Below are 19,730 nucleotides of genomic sequence, written 5' to 3'. Positions count from 1 at the left end.
TTTATGTATGAATTACTCGGTCATTGTGTAAATCACTTAGGATGTACAAGGTTAACTAGTCCGATGTGCAAGTTTGTCATAAATCAAAATGTGTGAGATGACTTGGCTATTGTGTAATCGGTTATGGTGTATGGAGTAACTCGATTGTCGTGTAAGTTGGTCATGATATAGTGTTGAACCGTACACCGGACAACATTTTTATAACAATCATGTTAGTTATTTCACTGTAGTGTAGTCTTGCGCTGATTTCAAAAAAATGACAAACTGGTTTAGTAAGATTCTCCAAACCAACAAATCACTCACAAAACCCGCCAACGATACGAATCATGATTATTCTTGTATATTTCCTAAATTATATATATTCTATTACATATAGAGATATTTTGTCCCGAATGTGTGATTAAACACACAACTCTGTTCATACAAGATTATCACTCATATGAACTTTGGAAATTTTTAACTGCATAGGGCTAGAAGCCATTTTAGCTGTTTGGAACTTTAAGGCAGCTGGGAAGAAAGGGTCGTCCTTCCACAACCCCATTCGTTCCTTCCCACTACCCTACTTTAGCATTCTTTGCCATTTTAAAAGACAATTAGCTTTCGTGTTTCTTTATTTAGTCTTTCTTTGATTTGTTTTTCTCATCTGTTTGGTTTATCTTGCCTACTTGAGAGGGTTGGTCTCAAGGCTGTTTTCTTATCTATATAATCAGTTTTCTTTTCGAAAAAAAAAAAGACAATTAGCTTTCTGTCTCTATCCTCTGTCACTAACACTGATGAACCAGTAAACAAAGTCTATTAGCACATTCTAATGTAAAAAAAGAAAAAAACAGAACTCGAGCTAAATTACACCATCATCACCTTCTCCTAGTTAAAAACTTTGTGGAAGAGAGGCTTAAGGATATGTTTGTGAATCCTTCTAGTGTTGGTTCTAAAGACAAAATCAATTCCAAACATGCTATATCTAAAGCCTAAAGGTCACATCTATTATCTGTAACATGCACTATAATCATGTGACCTTGCTATCCTCTTGATCAATCCACCACCACTTCTCAAACAATAATCAATGCTTGCTGGCACCAAGGGGCCTTGTGATTTACCATAAGAGTTCCAGCACGTAGCTTGTTGTGAACCTCGATATTTGAGAGAGGGCCTAAGTTGAATATCAGTTAAATCAACATCTGTGCATGGTATGAAATTGCTGCAGGCTAGATGCACAGGCTGCACTGCATAAGTTCCACTTATTTGATCAAAATTCACACCAGAAATAACAACTGTTCCTGTCTGGTTCTTGCACATTTGCTTGTCACAGTAGTATTGATCTATCATTATTGGAAACAGAACATCATAGATTCTGATTCTGGAAAATGTCACATTTTTAACCATACCAATGCCTCCCTGTACAAAGAAAAAAGACTCAAATTAATGCCAAATAAGACATATGATGAAGATCATTAATCCTCATTTGGTGTTTCGTTCTCTATCCCACCAATCAAATTATGTCGTGTAGTCATGAGTATGACAATTATAACCTTAGATTGATAATTTTTAAATGACATGACACAGTTTGATTGGTGGGACAGAGAATGGAACACTAAATGAGGAATGAGGATTTCGCTCCACTTTATTAACCTGGTTTACTAGCAAAAGTAATTATGCTAATAGTACCTGCCATGTTTTGATCCTTGCTCCATACATAGTATTTTTCATTGAGATATCCTCAACAATGATGTCAGAGACGCATGCCACACTCTTGTCTTTTCCTAATCCTCCTAAACTAAAAGCAGAAAATTAAACCAGTTATTTATGATCACTGGTTTGTTAAAAGTGAAAATTAAAACACCAACTTGTACTGGCTAAGCCTTTTGTATTTTTTTCTTACCTTATACCATGTCCAGGGCCACATTTAATGTGGTGGACATGAATATTAGAGCAACCGGTTTGGATGGACACACAGTCATCTCCTGATAATAAATAAATTAAGATAAAAAAGTATCAATATTATATGCTCTATATAATATAAAATAAGTAGGCTTCAGTTAGATACCTAAAAAAGTTAAAGTTAGTTCAGCTGTGTTAGCATAATTTTATAATCTGCACGTTTCAAAAGTTAGTTGCTGCGACAGTTTACCGTTTCAACTTCAAAAGGGTCTCTCTGTCAATCATTCTTTGTCATCTTTAAGCCCAACAAGTCAAAGTGGGCAATGCACCATATTGGCCATGATTTAACAATTTACTATATTCTTACTTTTCCAGATAGAAGTTGAATGTAAGGTCATTTGAAATGAATTAAATTAATGGCTTACCAGTTCCAATATCAGAATGCTGAATTTCCACATCCTGAGTGTTTTGCAAGTGAATGCCATCAGTATTTGGGCTGTTCCCAGGGGAAGATATTGTGATGTTGTTAACTTTGATGCCCTTTGAGTTGTCAAATTTTAGATGGCACAGAGGACTGTTTATGATTCTAATATCTTGAACTGTCACAAAGTTGCTAGAGTAAAATCTTATAGCCTGGTTATAGACAACATCAAACAAGATCCATGAGAAACTTTCAATCAGAAACTAAAACTAAAAAACAATACACTCAAAGTGACACATTAGGTTGTTAGGGAATAAGGAAAATCTTACAGTTGGCTTCATTACAAGATTTTCAGAGTAGCTTTTCTGCAAGATTTCATGATAAAAAAGTGAGCTTTTTGTTATGAAATTTATATGAACTTTGTCACAGATACTTGAATACTTGAGGGTTATTTTATTACCTGCATATCATAAAGTTCTGATGAAGTGCCCCACCAGTTGAAGCCTTGGCCATCAACAGTACCAGAGCCTTTGATGGTGAAGTTCTGCAACCATTTAAAATTTATCCACTGAAACAAATTGGATTTTGCCCAGGATGATGGTTCAGCAGGAGCCAATACAGTTCCATCTATCTGCAAATTTATATCACACACTAACCTCATATTAATACATTAAACATTTTAACTTGCAAAATGTGACATATAATACTAATATATTTGCATGCAAAAAATATACACTTTTCTGTGACTATCTTAGGCATGATTAAGAAAAGGAAATGAAAGAGAACCTGAAGAGTAAGGCCAGGCATACAAGGGCCTTGGAAAGTAACAGGCTTGATGAGAAACTTGAGTTGTGGTGGAACTTTAACTGTAGCTCCAGCAACTTTGCAAGCACCATTCCATGCAGCAAGAAGTGCCTGGTTAATGAACATTATAGACAAAGTTATAATAGCATGTTAAGACCAGCTTCTGTTTCCACATAATCAATTATGGCAACCAGAAGCTACATACAGAAAACTTCTCCTCATAATCATTCTATCTAAAAGTTCTGAGGGATTTTAATAATTACCTCTGAATCATCAGAAATTCCATTTCCCCTGGCGCCAAAATACATAATATCAAAAGGGTTCACTTGGTTTGGATGAGGACCATGATGAGGAAGAGGAGCTGGCGGTGGACGTGGAACATGTGAGCCTCTAGTGTGGCCATTGCTACTATTTTTGTGACCTTTATGAAGTTTTTTCTTGATGGTGTTATTAGTCTTCCTTGCCTCCACAGAAGTTATAGTGAAGGTGACAAAGACATTCACCAACAAGAACATGAAAAAGAGTAGGGAAGAACTTGTGTTCCTCTTCATTGTTTCAGCAGGGTCTTTGTTTGTCACTTTCAGAAACAACACTAGCAGCAGCTATAATTCTAGCAATTTCAGGTGTATTGTGTTTCATACAGGGAAGTAGTATGGTAGTTCTGTGCAGCTTATATAGTGGAATATGGTAGGAAAAGTGTTGGTTTTCCAAGGGTGCGCTTTTTTTATTCAAAAGTTTGTTAAATCACTAAGAGCAACTCCAACGCTGGTTTATTAACCAGGTTGGAGGTGCTAAGAAACCGTTTCTTATTTTTTGCAGCATTGGAGTTGATCTAGGTGGCAGTTTTGGGTTCTTAACTACAGTGCAGAGTTCCTTGTGCAAGGAACTCTGCTTTTTGGTTTCTTAGCCTTAAACAAATGATATTTTCTCTCACATGCTCAACAGATTTCAGAGGGAAAATTAACAGATGAAGGAAGATGGAAAATTCACAACCTTAACAACATGAACAGAACACCAAAATAACAACTTTATTACAGAACATGGATTTTACAGAATAGAACACCAGGGTTTTTTTTTAAAAAAAAAAACAAGAAAAAAACATAATCTTGATCTTGACTGAGAAGCTCCGATCTGCAAAGAGATGAGAGAGTTTCAATAGAAGGCTAATTGAACAGACGAAAATCAACAGAAAAAAAATTACAACACAAACTCACCTCAGATCGCTTTGCATGTGAGGAAAGGAAACTCCTCTGCGAGATTGAAGGCCTTGAAAGCATGAAACAGGGCCGGTGGTGGCCGGATCGTGGCCTGAGGGTGGCAGGTTGGGGGTTTTAGGCCTGGAGAAGAAGAAGAGAGGGGCGGAGGTGGTGGCCCTGTTGGTCACACAAGTGCAGAAAAGAAAATGATTTGAGAAGAAAAGGAAGAAGGTGATGGCGGCAGAGAGGTGGAGAGAGGACGAGACGGTTGTTAATGTGGCCGGAGAAGAAGAGGGATGGAACGCAGGGAGGAAGAAGAAGAAGAGGGAGGAAGGAGATGTGCGGCTAGGGTTATGGAGAGTGAGAGATGAAAAGTTGTTTTGGCTTAATTGCAACTTTGGTCCCCGACTTTTACCAATACTACGATTTTGGTCCCCCACCTAATTTAATTACATGGATGGTCCCCGACGTTGTAGGTCGTGTGCAACGTTAGTCCTACCGTTTATTTCTTAATGGAGGAGGCTTACGTGGACGTCCAATTGGAGAGAGAAAGGAGGTATGAGGAGAGAGGGAAGCACGTGAGTATCACGTGACCCTTATCTGAACCCATTATACTCAAACCCCTGACCTCCCTAGAACGAAGAAGGTAACACGATTTAGATCCCTAGGGTTTCAGATTTGGGTATAATGGGTTCATATAAGGTTCACATGATACTCACGTGCTTCCCTCTCTCCTCATACCTCATTTTTCTCTCCAACTAAACGTTCACGTAAGTCTCCTCCATTAAGAAATAAACGGTAGGACTAACGTTGCACACGACCTACAACGTCGGGGACCATCCATGTAATTAAATTAGGTGGGGGACCAAAATCGTGGCATTGGTAAACGTCGAGGACCAAAGTTACAATTAAGCCAGTTGTTTTTATAGTGGGAGACCGGCTGAGCCGGTTTTTAGCCCGTTAGTGACCGGTCCAGACCGGTTTAGACCGGCTGGAACCGGTTTTCTGCCCGTTTGGTGGTATTTTGACCGGTTTTACCGGTTTTCTGACTGTTTTGGCATCAGTTTTTCAATTAAATTATTTTTAAGTTGAAGTATTTATTTAGTATTAAATTTTAAATCTAAATTGGGTGAAAATAAATATTATAAATTTATGTTGTATGGTGGGACACGGGTGAGACCCTTCAAATAGTAATTTAAGAAACCATGGGTTGGAGAAAAATCTACTTCAGTTTCTTAGGAGTTTCTTAAGTCTGATGTGGCAGTACGGACCCACAGGAATAGTGCTGAATAGTGTGTTAAGAAACCAAATAAGAATTTTGGGGTTGGAGTTGCTCTAATTCACACTTACAAGGTTAGCTCCTACTCCTAGCCATTTTCCGATGCATAAAAAAAAAGCTCCTACTCCTAGCCTCTTTTAGATTAACTTTTATTTTCTCATATTCTCAGAATCCAATTCTCACATCTTTTAGAAACTTTTATTCAAAATTAATTTTAATTTTTAAAATTAGTTGTAAGAGAATTTTACCCTCATGAGCAGTAGTTGAGAACGCAAACAAGTGTGTGGAAAGAGTTATTGAGTTCAATTTTCGCACAATACACTCAGAAAGAGATGAGTAACCCTAACTATGTTTGAATTTTAAATTTGAAATAATCAACATCCGAAATGTGACGGAATATTGAATGATTTATACTAAAAAATATAAGAAAATTTTCAAATATATAAAATTCTCTATGCGCAATTATGTGTCAATTACTGTCTCGCCAATAAGATTATCTCAACTAAAATTATAAATGATATATTTATACATTTTCTAATTAACATGGAATAATTTGAAGATTCCCATAATTTTGAGATAGGTTGTGCACTATACAAGAGGCATATTTGTTTATGAATTTATGGTTTCTTCTGGCATACTTTTTTTCAGAAAGGTGCTGAACCAGAATCTATCAATTATCTATGTTGGTGAATACTCTGGTTGCTTGTAAAATATAGCTAAGGAACGAAAATGACAAAATTAAAAGCCCCCATAACTCATAAGGCATGGATTGGCGATTGGCGAAGAAGACTTAAAGTAGTTAGCGTTTGGTTTACATGCATGTTAGTACTATCTTGTTCCTCCATTTGAAGGGTGATGATGACTCAACCAAAAAAACTGACAACAAAATTGTCATTTAAAAGAGAGAATACTTTTTTTTTTTTCAAAGAGAATACATTATAGTAATGTTCTGTTGCAATTCCAACTACAATCCCTTATTATCTTGGGTGGGAAGTGGACGAAAATTTTTTGTTAAGGATAGCATAATTTAATCCTTAGCTTTATTGTTTTCATGCTTATATTGCCTTCTTTTTCCCCTTCTATTGGCATCCCCTGACCATCATTTTATACGCTTGATAAGGATAACGTAGTTAATTAGATGATTGGTTGTAAATTGTAATGGCAATAAGATAAAGGCAGCAACACTTACGGATAAACAGGTCATTGACCTAATAAATAAAACTCTTATTCTTCTCTAAAGCACCGGCTTAATTATGAACTCAGAAAGTATACAGAGATTCTTGTTCTTACTCCATTTATTTTTTATGTATAACAGAAGAAACCAACCTGGTCTCAAAAGTTCCCAGGCTTTAATTTTAGAAGTAGACAAATAAAGGTGTATGAAAACACCTTGTATTATTGCACTTTGAACACGGCTAATTTTAGAAGTTGACAAATATGACTAGTTAGCAGTACAAAATGCAATAATACAAGGTTGAAATTCAATTGGTAGATAGTTGGGTTCTTTAAATATTTAATTTAAATTATTGAATCCTTTGTCACTGCATTGCTTTTGCTGGGAACGTAGGAATTGCAGAGGGAGTTTCTGTGGGTGTGTGTGTAGAAAGAATTACCGCTCCCCAAACCAAATTATGGTTTAGTTTAATGGTAGCTTTATGAATCAGAAGGTGGTTTACACGTATATATATGTAGAGGATTATTATTTATGAATAAAAAACTGAAGGTTTCTGGCTGCAATTGCAGAGTGAGCTGAGTCTAAATTGAAGACATGCATTCTTGGTTGTAATGGCTGAAAAGAGTGTCTAGGTACTGTGTTTGTTTGTCTTATTCTTGCACGCTGGTCGGTGGTGCACAATGGGACCAGTTGGTGCCGCTAGCTGCTCTTGATGTTTTTATATATATTTATTTTTGATGTTTTTATATATATATTTATTTTTGATGTTTTTATGTATATTGATATTGGGTTTTGTCAACTATAAATAGAGAAAAATATGTTCCTAAATTAAAAGGGTTTTTCTAACTCTTGTAAGTTAATTTTAATACATAAGGATTATATGTTAGTAATAAAAATATAGTTCATGAAATTTGTCCAATGGGCCTAATAAGCTCAAGGCCCAAATCAGGCAAGTATGCTTTGTCAACAAGGTAAGGCCAGTTAGGCCATTTGCACTTTGGATAGGTGATTATGCCACGTAACTATGTAGTTATGCCACGATGACGAGCAGTAACTATAAAGACGAAGAAGATCTAGGAATGAACCATATATAGAGGGGGTTACCAAACAGTTAGCTCAAAATCCAAATAGACCGACGGATCAATAGGGTTTGGTTTAATTACATCAATCATAGGCATCTAATTTTGTAGGTGTATTATTTCGCCTTGTTGGTCCATCTACAGAACTCTAAAAAAGCAACTATAGATATTAAATATCTTTTCAGATTTTGTGTTAAACATTTTAAATTTACTTTTATGAGTAAATTTATTTGTATATTTTTACATTGAACAAAAATATATGTTAATAAAATAAACTACTTGAATATGTAGATCCTATATTTAGGAATATTTAGGAAGTAAGATATACACAATGTTTCAATTGACAGTTCACTTAAAAGAATCACGATTAACTGCTTAGTACATGAATCCTAGTATGTTGGCAATAAATGGAGAGATTAATCTCGTGCCTATATAAATTTAGAGATATTTGGGTTAATACATACCAAAATATGTATGGAACACCACCAGTCAGTTGGCCTTGACTTTTGTCCTTAACATTGTACACACGGTTTCATCTTCCTTCGTTCTTACGTCTTAGCACTGACATGACATGCAGTGCAACATTTTCTGTTTCACACTTCACTTTCTGGTCTCTTGTTTGTTTCCCATGCATTATTTGGACACTTTGTCAAACACAAACAGGTAGAGCTTCTAGTTCTTCCAAATGTCCTTTCCATTTCCATGGTTTCTTCTCCTCATCTTCCTCTGCCACCACCACCACCCCCTCCCTACTCTCGCCGACCCAAGAGCCACAGAGGCAGCATCACTATGCACCAACAGAACTTCACCAATGCCACAGAGCCAGCGCCAAGTTTTCTTATCAAATTTCTACGACGCCTTAGAATCCTTAACATCTCTGGTCACCACACAGAGACATGGAACCGTGGTTAAAGGGAGTAGTACTACTCAAAATGCCACCGTCTATGCTTTCGGTGAGTGCATGAAAGATCTCTCAAAATCAGACTGTGATGTCTGCTTCGCTCAGTGCAAGACACGTGTCCTGAGGTGCTCGCCTATTCAGAGAGGCGTTGAAGGTGGGAGATTCTTCTTTGATGGGTGCTATCTCAGGTATGATGCCTACAATTTCTTCAATCAGAGTCTAAGTTCTCAAGACTTGACCCTTTGTGGGAACATAGATTTTAGTGGAAATAGGAGTGTTCATAAGGCTAATGTAGTGGAGTTAGTGAGGAATTTGAGTGTGGAAGCACCAAAGAATGATGGGTTTTTTGTGGGGGTTTTGAGTAAAAGGAATGTGAGTGTTTATGGGTTAGCTCAGTGCTGGAATTTTGTGAATGAGAGTGTCTGTCAGAATTGCTTGGTTGAAGCTGTTACTAGGATCGATTCTTGTGCTCTGAAAGAAGAAGGGAGAGTATTGAATGCTGGATGTTACTTGAGGTTTTCAACAGACAAGTTCTATGATAATTCAAGCAACATTGCTCCTCCAGGGACTAAAGGTTAGTTAGTGCAATTGTTAGGAGATTTTCCTTCTCTCTGCTTTGGTTGGTGTTTCTGTTCTGAGTAATTCCAGTAGCACATTTTGTCCTTTATCTGTTATGGATTTCATTTCTTAACAATAGGCGTTGTTATGCAAGAACAAAAAAAATTCATGACTTGATCTGTGTTCTGAGAAATCATACCAATAAAACATGTGTTATTGTGTGTTAGGAAGTACCAAGGTTGGTATAATTGTGGCTGAATCATTTGCCGCAGTGGCTACTCTGCTGATTGTTGCAACAATTATTTTCTTTGTGAGGAAGAATGTGCTGAGGCAGAGGAGAGGTAAGTATCTATGTGTGATATCTGGGAATGTCTCAGGTTGTTTAAACTTTAAATGTCAAGTACTAATTTTTTATTGTAATGATGTTTTTACTTCAGAAAGAAGACAGTTTGGTGCATTTTTGTTCTCCGAAAACAATTCCAAATTAAATATGCCATATGAAGTCCTTGAAAAGGCGACAAATTACTTCCATGATTCCAATAAGCTAGGAGAAGGGGGATCAGGTTCAGTTTATAAAGTAACTTCTCAATTCTCATCTTATCTATCATTATATATTTTTACCATCACAACTTTTGCTTAAAGATGAGTTGGATTGTGCTTTTAAATCAATATAGGGAGCTTTGCCAGATGGAACAACAGTGGCCATAAAAAGGCTTAGCTTTAATACAACACAATGGGCAGATCATTTCTTCAATGAGGTTAATTTGATCAAAGACCTTCAGCACAAAAATCTAGTGAAGCTTTTAGGGTGCAGCATCACAGGACCTGAAAGCCTTCTTGTTTATGAATATGTGCCCAACCTGAGCCTCCATGATCACCTATCTGGTATATTTTTATATCTGATATATGGTCTTAAGACATAAACTTCTAACTTGGGTGAGTTACTCATGTCTCCTATGATTTGCTCCAGTTAGAAGGAACCTTCAACAGCTGACATGGGAAGTCAGGCATAAGATCATATTGGGAACTGCAGAAGGTTTGGCCTATCTTCATGAGGAATCCCAATTGAAAATCATTCATAGAGATATAAAATTAAGCAACATTCTGCTTGATGATAACTTCACACCCAAGATTGCTGATTTTGGACTTGCAAGACTATTTCCTGAAGACCAGTCTCACATAAGCACAGCCATTTGTGGCACACTGTAAGTTCATTCCCTTTGTAATACTATTAATGCTTCCAAGAAGATTAAGTGTTGTGAATGCAAGTGAGTTTCAAGTTCCACATTGGTTACAGTTTATTTGATGTTCACTTGTAGGGGTTATATGGCTCCAGAGTACATAGTTCTAGGGAAGTTAACTGAAAAAGCAGATATCTACAGTTTTGGAGTTCTAGTTATTGAACTTCTATCTGGAAAAAGCAGAACATCCTTTGTTCAAAACTCATGTTCCATCCTACACATGGTATACTACTACCAATTCACTTTATGCTTTCAACAAGACAATGTTCTCACAGTTTCAAGGCTTTTTCCATAGGCTAATAATAGATCATTCTTCTTTTTCCTTTTGCACAAAGGTTTGGAGCCTTTATGGATCAAATAGGCTTTGTGACATTGTTGATCCAATCCTGGAGGGAAATTATCCAGCAGAGGAAGCATGCAAACTCCTCAAGATAGGGCTGCTATGTACACAAGCATCTGCAGAGCTGCGACCACCAATGTCAGTGGTTGTGAAAATGATTAACAACATTCATAAAATTGCTGATCCAACACAACCACCGTTTCTTAATTTTGGCAGTGGAGAATTCAGCAGATCCTCTTTACCAGAAGAGAGTCTTCAGCCTGGATCTAACACTCAATCTTCAGGGGACAGCATGACCGAAAGTTCTGAGCATAGATTGGTTACTCTATAAATATTAAATATGTATAATTTAGTTCATGAAAACAATCATGGTCAAGTGCTGTACAAAATAGTTTCAATAATTATGAGCATGGCTTGTACAGATGACATGCGAAGGTATTTGAAATGCTTTTGCATATATGAAAATAGAAAACCTGAGTTCAGTACATATACATAACATATGTATATTACATTGCAATTTTAGTGGCTATACATGTGTGATTTAGTTCCCAATCATTTGTTAGCAGTTTTATTTTCTAAATCTGTTCAATTGTTAAGATTAAGTCTCTTCTCATAAATCTTAACATTATAAGTTAAGATTTATCTATACATATTTATTAATACCCGTTGCGGCCGGCCCAAATGGCCATAATGCTCGATGGCATCTCAGCCAGCCCAAAAGTCTTACAACCAAGTAAGCACCATGTAGGCTAGCTAAAGTGACTAAGTTTGAGAACATCTCATCCCGACACTGGCTTCAGCCAGCACATTTGATGAAACATCACAAGGCAATCTAAAGATAATCATCATCTCGAAAGTCCTTCATCAAGGTTTCTTAGAGACCTCAAGTCATAGAAATAACAATCACCATGTCTATGAATACAAAACAAGGTTGGATGTTCATTTACTCAGACATTACCCCACTTGTTGTGCTCCGCCTTGGACATTACCACCACAACCAGAATGTTTAGCCTACAACCAGCATGCGAAGATTAGAGGAGTGCATTGTTCAATTTTTCTAGAAGAGCAATACATTTTAATTCTTAAAAAATGTCTTGTTTAAGATAGAACTTATTATTAAATTATTATTACTATTATAAACAAATATGCTAACAGAAAAATGAAACGTGTAACAAACTAACCTAAAGAGGAAGGATATTCAAGTATGTCCTCTAGTGTCATTCAAAGGTTATATTTCGTTGTTGATATTGATGTTGCCGCGTGATTGCGCTGTAGTTTTTGTCCACACAGTTTCTCTTTCATGCTCGGTTTTTCAACGCGGCGAGTAAACACTTCACGTTTCAAAGTCTACTCTGTTCCTTACTCCTCCCCCCACTTATCATCTGCTTGACTAAAGCTTCAATCTCTGTTTTCTTGTTGACTTCACTACCACCACCAATCCAGCAAGAGCAAATATAATCTAATCAATCATCTTCACCTTCTCATCCATCTCATGCTCACCAACAACACCTTCAATATTCTATTCCCAGGTAATATTAATCAATTATTTCCTCTTCATCTCATTCATCTGCTGAGTTTTAGAATATACAAATATAATCAATCATCTTCATCAAAACTGAATGAGTAGATAATAATCACCTCTATTAGCAGCACAACACAGGTAAGTAAAGTAAGAACTTCCTTCAAAGTTCTTTCTCTACAAGCTTATCATCTACTCCAATATCCACTTTTGTTTCAGATTTCCCAACTTAAAATTGTACTATATATTCTGTGTTATCTGAGGCAACATAAACATAGTTAATTTTAAACTGTTCTTTCCTCCTCTTGTTCCTCTTCTGATTTGATGAAACTACACAACAGTTTTGTAAAATATCAGTAATAAAAGAAAAAGTTAAAAAGTGTGATAAATCAATAGGGTAGGTTGGGTTATGGATATTTATGCCTATGGGGCATATTCTCGATGATAATAAATGGGGTAGGTTTTGTTGTAATCTTGTGGAGAAATAAATATTTTCAGTCCTGTTATATACCGACATTTTCTCTAGAAGCTTATGATTTTCATAACCAAACAGAGCAAGCCAAATCAGAGATTGCTTGCTGTGAAAGTTCATGAAGACTCTCATGAACTTTCCTACAACAGGCTTCCATTCTTTATCTGTATTTATTAAAATAATTTGTAGCTTTCAGTTTTTTAGTTCGGTTTCTGTCTTTCTAGTTTGGCTTAAATGCATTTGGTGCCCCTGATGTTTCAGGTTCGTGCAAATGATACCCTCCATCTATTTTTGTCGACGTTTGTACCCTCGATGAAACAAAATAGTGTAGTGAGTACCCCTCCGTCAGTTCAACGTTAAAAAACTAACGGAAGGTGCTGACGTGGCTTTTTTATTTATTTTTATGTGGAAATTACATTTAAAATTTTAAAAAGAGGGAGAGGAAAAAGGAGAGGGTGGGGGGATTCGAACTCAGGATCTATAAGTGGCAAAACACAACCCTAACCAGTTGAGCTACACAAAGAATTGATATATAATGCAATACAATTTTATTTATATCTTTATTTCGTCATTTTCTTCTCACCAACACAGTTCTTCTCCCTTTTCCTTTCCCTTTCACGCTGCCATTTCTCCTTTCCCTCTCCTCTTCATGTTTTCCTTCTCTTGGTTGTGTCTTCTTCTTCACCTTATCACCACCGTCACCGTGTTCCTTCCAAAGTTTCTTCTCCTTCAAAGGACAACACCATGAAACTTACCCAAGCTTTGTCCTCCTCAACCCAAGATCAGATTTGGGCTTGGAGTTACCCCCACTTCCGCCAGTGGCCGACCACCACCACCACCACTGTGAGTTCATCTTCTTCATTCGTCTCCGGCGAGACCGCCACCAACACCATATTCGTTGCACTTGAATCGGCTAAAAAACCCCACAAAATCATCATTCCCGTCTACCCAAGTGAAGAGGAACGACCAGAAATGCCTCTTGGATGTCTCACGGCCGCGATCTGGTCGTTCACCGACGAACCATCCGACCTGTAACTGCGATTTCCTGGAAAACCGTTGAGAAATTGGAGAAACGGATGCCACCACCGTGTTCCTGGCCACGAAAAGATGGAGAACCATTACACTTTTCCCCCCCGGCGACATCTCCGACGCGGGCCACCATCCTTACCGGCGACACTTCGCCGGAAAATCTCCAGAATTGCGTTTTGGTAAGTTTTGACCTACAGAACTCATTTTTGGACTCCAAACTTCAATATTAAATAGAGAATAAAGTGTTGGTTGTTGAATAAAGGTGAAAAGGTGAAGAAGAAGAAGGGTAATCTATCGTTCTACACATGAGCTAGATGCTAATGATGTTGTTAGTATCAGCATGTGGGTTGAAAGCCACCTGAATTGTGTTTTCTTCTATGAAGATTTCTCAAACTCAGATCCTTTCATTTTGGGTATTCAAACTGAGTAGCAATTGCAAAGAAACTAACATCAAATGGATAAATGATATAAATAAAATTGTGTTGCTTAATATATCAATTGTTTGTGTAGCTCAACTGGTTAGGGGTGGGTTTTGCCACTTATAGGTCCTAGGTTCGAATCTCCCCCACCCTTTTTTTCAACTTTCAAAACGTGGTAGGTCCAAAAAATTAAAAAAAAAAGCCACGTCATCACCTCCGTTAGTTTTTTAACGTTGAACTGACGGAGGGGTACTCGTTACACTATTTTGTTTCATCGAGGGTACAAACGTTGACAAAAATAGATGAAGGGTGTCATTTGCTCGAACCTGAAACATCAGGGGCACCAAATGCATTTAAGCCTTCTAGTTTCAATTAAACAGATTATTAGTAATAAACTAAAATGGTAGTTTCTAATTAAATGTATTAATTTTTAAAAACTATGATGTTCTCATATAACCTTATTATTTCATTTAAAAAAAAAACTTATTATTTTCCTCTTGTAACCAAAAAAACCTTATTGCCGGTGATAATGATGGAATTATTGATTAACAGTTAACACTGTGTGTTAATTAGGTAACGCATTTATAAGAGAAAAGAAAAACATGTAGCCCATTGACCCATTGATACTCAACATTAACCACTGAATAAGACATCATCAATCAGGGTGTGTAGAACCAATAATCCCAAGTTGGTGTGGGGTTTGCTTCAACAACACATCTTTAACACTTCTTCTCCCCCATATTATTTTCAGCCTCATTCATATGTCAAATAAGTCTGAACAAGTGTGAAACTACTGTTTTGTGCCGCTGTATAAAACCAAAATGTACCTTTTTTTCAATTATGATGGCCATTGAAGTAGCAAGTTCTTTTGAAACTTCAAGGATGCTAAGAGAAAAGTTATGTGCCGACGTGGGTTTCCGTCCACCTTTCACACACTAAGGTTACTTTAGGAATGATTTTCTGCCAGAAGCTCATATCTGCAAGTGGCATTTTTTGTGTTTGAATCTCATATCAATGAACTAGAATTCTTGCAAATGATAGCCTACAACAATACTATTAGTGTATTATCTTGAAGTATGTTGTGACCATTTAAGCCCAAGCATAAAAAGCAATTATACCACATGTATAAACTTCCTACTTGCTTTTATTCTTTCCTGGTAAACAATCCATAGCAAGTTTGGATCAGTTTCTTTTTTCCCACAAATTCTAAATTGTAAAATCTAGAAGTTTCTCCCCATAATTGATTCTGATTTTAGAATCAAACATGCACTCAATCATAAACATGGAATGTTCTTTTAACCTGATATAGCTACCCAGAGATTCTGAATTATCCCCTTTTTCTACAGATATAGCCTACCAGAACTAGTGATTCAGATGGGATTGTCCCAAAAAATGAAGAGAGTAGTCTCGCTCATATCTTCTCAGTGCTTTGTGTTCCTTCTACTCAAGTTTTTACTACTATCAGCAACTGTAATGGCAGAACCAAGGGCCAAGACAGTCCAGATAACATGTGCCAAACAATTGGAGCACAACACCACTATCTTTGTTCCTAATTTTGTTTCCACAATGGAGAAGATCAGTGAACAGATGCGCACTGATGGCTTTGGCACGGCAGTCGCGGGGACAGGACCTGATACTAACTATGGCCTTGCCCAGTGCTATGGAGATCTTTCATTACTTGATTGTGTGTTGTGTTATGCTGAGGCACGCACGGTTCTTCCTCAGTGTTTCCCTTACAACGGTGGTCGCATTTACCTTGATGGTTGCTTCATGAGGGCTGAGAACTATAGTTTCTTTAATGAGTATACAGGACCAGGAGACAGAGCTGTGTGTGGGAACACAACTAGGAAGAACTCAACTTTTCAAGCAGCGGCGAAGCAGGCGGTTTTAAGTGCAGTTCAAGACGCACCCAACAATAAAGGCTATGCAAAGGTGGTCGTTGCTGTTTCAGGAACAGCAAATGAATCTGCTTATGTTCTGGCTGATTGTTGGAGGACTTTGGACTCAAGCTCTTGCAAAGCATGTCTTGAGAATGCATCTTCGTCCATATTGGGGTGCTTGCCCTGGTCAGAAGGGCGAGCACTCAACACTGGGTGCTTCATGAGGTACTCGGACACAGATTTTCTTAACAAAGAAGCAGAAAACGGAAGTTCAGGAGGTATATTAAAATTGTGCTAGTATCTTGCTTTCTGCATTAAGAAAAAAATAACACTTAATAGTCAGTAGTGGTAAATCTTGAATGAGATCATTTTGCTGACTTGTGCTGTGATGCAGGTAATGTAATGGTGATAGTTGTTGCAGTAGTCAGTTCGGTGGTTGTTACGGTGGTAGGAGTCATTATTGGGGCTTATGTCTGGAAACGAAGATACATTCAAAAGAAACGAAGAGGTAGTTGACTTACAAGAACTTGTCTCTATTTGCTTGAGAATGCAAACCCAGAATATGAGCCATACAACTTTCCCAAAGCTGAAACTAATTGTCTGCTGGATATTTATATCTTAGTTATGGGGTTTACTGAGGAATCACAAGAGTCATAAGAGTGTTTAGTGTTTACTGATCTCGATGATCATTTTGGTTTCCAGGTTCTTATGATCCAGATAAGTTAGCAAAGACTCTTCAGCATAACAGCTTGAACTTCAAGTACTCTACATTGGACAGGGCTACTGGATCTTTTCATGAGAGCAACAAGTTAGGGCAAGGAGGATTTGGAACAGTATATAAAGTATTTCTCTCAAAACCTTTATCTCACCATTTAGCATATCAAAGCCACTCTTACAATTTGCTATTGCAGGGAGTTCTAGCAGATGGAAGAGAGATTGCTATCAAGAGGTTATATTACAATAACAGACATAGAGCAGCAGATTTCTACAATGAAGTCAACATAATTAGTAGCGTGGAACACAAGAATCTAGTCAGACTATTAGGATGCAGTTGCTCAGGACCTGAAAGCCTGCTTGTATATGAATTTCTGCCGAACAAAAGTCTCGATGGTTTCATTTTTGGTAATATCCCAACTCATGCAATAGGTTGTTTCTTTTCAGATTTGAAAATGAGTGAAACTGAAAACGTGAATCAGAATGAGAGAAACTGAGCAATAGGCAGCTGTGATAGCTGAGTATTGAACACAGTGACTAAGTCTACCTTATAAACAAGAGATTACAAGTGTGTATAAATAAGAAGGTTAACCAACTCATTGAAAGTAACTGAAAATTAAAGGCTTAACTAAAATAACTAGTCCAGTGCATGTAGTGCATCATCATTGAGCTCTTTGAGTGGTCATCTAGACAATTGGTCAATCCCAGCTCTTTGAGTGTATCGCTTGGTAACTAGTCTTGTCTTGTGTGTGGTTGGGGTGATTCAAGATCAGTTATATCATGTGGCTGGGACAGCGTAACTAGGTATCTTGGAGGCTGGTTGTATTCTGCTGAGACAATGTAGCTAGGTATCTCTGAGGATGGTTTAGAGCATGTCAGTGGTCCAGTGATGTAAGGAAACACATTCATAGAATTCCATATATCTAGACTCTAGACATTAATATTTCTTTCAGTTTAAGGTCAAACAGTATATTAGCTTTTGTGCAATGTTTAAACCCTAAGAAGATGCACCTCCTAGCTCTAGGATAAAATTTCTTCCTATATGTTTTTAGTGTAGATGTATCTATGAAACAGCCAAACACTTGCAATTTTGAAATGTGAGGACCTCAGCATATCAAATTTCAAATAGTGTTAAGATCTCATATTGACTAGAGATACGGTTAAATATATCATTATGGTAGAGCAATCCTCACCCTTGAAATAGCTTTTAGGGTAGAGTTAGGTCTAAGCCCGAATTCTGAGATATGAATAGAGTCTATCCTAAATCCGTTTTTTGATCAGGAGGCAGCTGAGAAAACTGTAGTGATTTCATTGATTTATCACTGAGTACATATGTCCACTTATACAAGAGATTACAAGTGTATATAAATAAGGAGATGCATGTGGTGCATCATCATTGAGCTGTGACAATATGGCACAGCACACTTCATTGGCAGTAATTTAGACAACTAATTCATGCTTATTTAAGCTATTACCTAGATCGACTCATTTTGACCATTAGGCATTAAGTGATTATCAGTTTATCATAATGTGAAGTTGTGAACTAAATATACTATTTCTCACTTCATATATAACAGACAAAAACAAGGGCAGAGAACTGAACTGGGAAAAGAGATATGAAATTATCACCGGAACAGCTGAAGGATTAGTTTACCTGCATGAGAACTCCAAAGTCAGGATAATTCACAGAGACATAAAAGTCAGCAACATCCTACTGGATGCAAAGCTTCGTGCTAAAATTGCAGATTTTGGTTTGGCTAGGTCCTTTCAAGAAGACAAGAGCCACATAAGTACAGCTATTGCTGGAACTTTGTAAGTATCTTTGCACATAAAGCATTTTTTTAAACAAATTATACTTACCAAAGAGCCCAGTGTTAATGCAAAAACCTGCAGTACATTACATCTGAAATAGTCATGTACTAATTTTTTTGGGGTACCCGCAGGGGGTACATGGCTCCAGAGTACCTAGCTCATGGTCAGTTAACAGAAAAGGTAGACGTATATAGTTTTGGTGTGTTACTGCTAGAGATAGTTACTGGTAGACAGAACAACAGGAGCAAGGAATCAGAGTATACAGACAGCTTAATTTTAGTGGTCCGTTGCAGATTCTTTCATTGTTTTGTTCTTCTTGTTGTTAAACTGTACATCAATCGGGGTTTAGGCAAGATTAAGTGCTGAACTAACATTTTTTTTTTCTTTCTTTTATCTAATGGCTACATCAGGCATGGGAGCATTTTCAGACAGGGACTGCAGAACAATTATTTGATCCAAATATAGAGTTGCATGAGGCCCACAATGGCAATGTTAAGAATGAGATTTTAAGGGTGATTCACATAGGACTTCTATGCATCCAAGAGATCCCTTCATTACGGCCAACTATGTCAAAGGTGTTACAGATGCTAACAAAGAAGGAGGAGCTTCTTGTTGCTCCCTCTAATCCACCCTTCTTAGATGAGAGTACCATGGCACTCCATGACACAAGTGGTGACCCATTGTACCCTCTTAATGCAGATGATTCAATAGCTACTATGGCCCATAGCTCTTTTTATGCCAGGTGACCATGACAGAGCAGAGAAAACCACTCCACACAGAAAGTGTGCAGAACAGCTTAACTTTGTGGTCGGCAAATAACCTGGCCTGGCTCAGACCTGTGATACTGAATATTGCTAACTAAGTAACTATGCATACTGTTACGAAATGCAGACAATGTATACTGTATAGTGTCATGACTGAAATTTATTATGGAATTTTAGAATAATTTGATATGTAACAGCTCCTAAATGTTAAATTTTGGTACAGCTATTCTTTTCTTCACTTTTCAAAAGA

General features: G+C 37.2%; 3 protein-coding genes across 5 annotated transcripts; 2 read left to right on the top strand and 1 right to left on the bottom strand.

Annotated features, from left to right (window-relative positions):
- Positions 1 to 828: 828 nt before the first annotated feature.
- Positions 829 to 4,234, bottom strand: LOC130740038 (polygalacturonase At1g48100). Its single transcript, XM_057592535.1, has 8 exons — positions 3,367 to 4,234; positions 3,086 to 3,214; positions 2,760 to 2,930; positions 2,629 to 2,664; positions 2,304 to 2,511; positions 1,880 to 1,961; positions 1,666 to 1,774; positions 829 to 1,395 (listed from the first exon to the last, which is right to left on the bottom strand). The coding sequence occupies exons 1-8, from the start codon at positions 3,652 to 3,654 to the stop codon at positions 985 to 987; spliced, it is 1,434 nt and encodes a 477-aa protein (XP_057448518.1). The 5' UTR covers positions 3,655 to 4,234; the 3' UTR covers positions 829 to 984.
- A 4,195-nt stretch (positions 4,235 to 8,429) lies between these two features.
- LOC130740037 (cysteine-rich receptor-like protein kinase 3) lies at positions 8,430 to 11,388 on the top strand. The gene is made up of 7 exons (XM_057592534.1): positions 8,430 to 9,306; positions 9,518 to 9,631; positions 9,728 to 9,867; positions 9,965 to 10,175; positions 10,261 to 10,495; positions 10,610 to 10,754; positions 10,867 to 11,388. Exons 1-7 carry the CDS (start codon positions 8,517 to 8,519, stop codon positions 11,200 to 11,202), a joined length of 1,971 nt encoding a protein of 656 aa, XP_057448517.1. The 5' UTR covers positions 8,430 to 8,516; the 3' UTR covers positions 11,203 to 11,388.
- Positions 11,389 to 12,147: 759 nt separating this feature from the next.
- LOC130740035 (cysteine-rich receptor-like protein kinase 2) lies at positions 12,148 to 19,718 on the top strand. 3 transcript variants are annotated; one of them, XM_057592531.1, is made up of 8 exons: positions 12,148 to 12,400; positions 15,657 to 16,468; positions 16,585 to 16,698; positions 16,893 to 17,032; positions 17,102 to 17,312; positions 18,482 to 18,716; positions 18,848 to 18,998; positions 19,127 to 19,718. In XM_057592531.1, exons 2-8 carry the CDS (start codon positions 15,685 to 15,687, stop codon positions 19,460 to 19,462), a joined length of 1,971 nt encoding a protein of 656 aa, XP_057448514.1. In that variant the 5' UTR covers positions 12,148 to 12,400; positions 15,657 to 15,684; the 3' UTR covers positions 19,463 to 19,718. The 3 variants fall into 3 exon arrangements, with proteins under 3 accessions (XP_057448514.1, XP_057448515.1, XP_057448513.1); XM_057592532.1 differs by lacking the exon at positions 12,148 to 12,400 and adding an exon at positions 12,461 to 14,070; XM_057592530.1 differs by lacking the exon at positions 12,148 to 12,400 and adding an exon at positions 14,793 to 15,250.
- The last annotated feature ends 12 nt before the right edge of the window (positions 19,719 to 19,730 follow it).

This window comes from Lotus japonicus, chromosome 2 (genome assembly GCF_012489685.1).
Source record: "Lotus japonicus ecotype B-129 chromosome 2, LjGifu_v1.2".
NCBI lineage: Eukaryota > Viridiplantae > Streptophyta > Magnoliopsida > Fabales > Fabaceae > Lotus > Lotus japonicus.
This window is presented reverse-complemented; position numbering and strand designations above follow the sequence as displayed.

Coding starts and splice junctions, on each gene's coding strand:
- LOC130740037 (XM_057592534.1), top strand. CDS start 8,517: ATGTCCTTTCCATTTCCATGGTTTCTTCTCCTCATCTTCCTCTGCCAC. Junction 10,496..10,609: donor ACAGCCATTTGTGGCACACT/GTAAGTTCATTC, acceptor GTTCACTTGTAG/GGGTTATATGGCTCCAGAGT. Junction 10,755..10,866: donor CATGTTCCATCCTACACATG/GTATACTACTAC, acceptor TTTTGCACAAAG/GTTTGGAGCCTTTATGGATC.
- LOC130740035 (XM_057592530.1), top strand. CDS start 15,210: ATGTGCCGACGTGGGTTTCCGTCCACCTTTCACACACTAAG. Junction 17,033..17,101: donor GATTTGGAACAGTATATAAA/GTATTTCTCTCA, acceptor TTGCTATTGCAG/GGAGTTCTAGCAGATGGAAG. Junction 18,717..18,847: donor ACAGCTATTGCTGGAACTTT/GTAAGTATCTTT, acceptor GGGTACCCGCAG/GGGGTACATGGCTCCAGAGT.
- LOC130740038 (XM_057592535.1), bottom strand. CDS start 3,654: ATGAAGAGGAACACAAGTTCTTCCCTACTCTTTTTCATGTTCTTGTTG. Junction 2,512..2,628: donor ATCTTGTAATGAAGCCAACT/GTAAGATTTTCC, acceptor GTCTATAACCAG/GCTATAAGATTTTACTCTAG. Junction 1,775..1,879: donor GGCCCTGGACATGGTATAAG/GTAAGAAAAAAA, acceptor TTCTGCTTTTAG/TTTAGGAGGATTAGGAAAAG.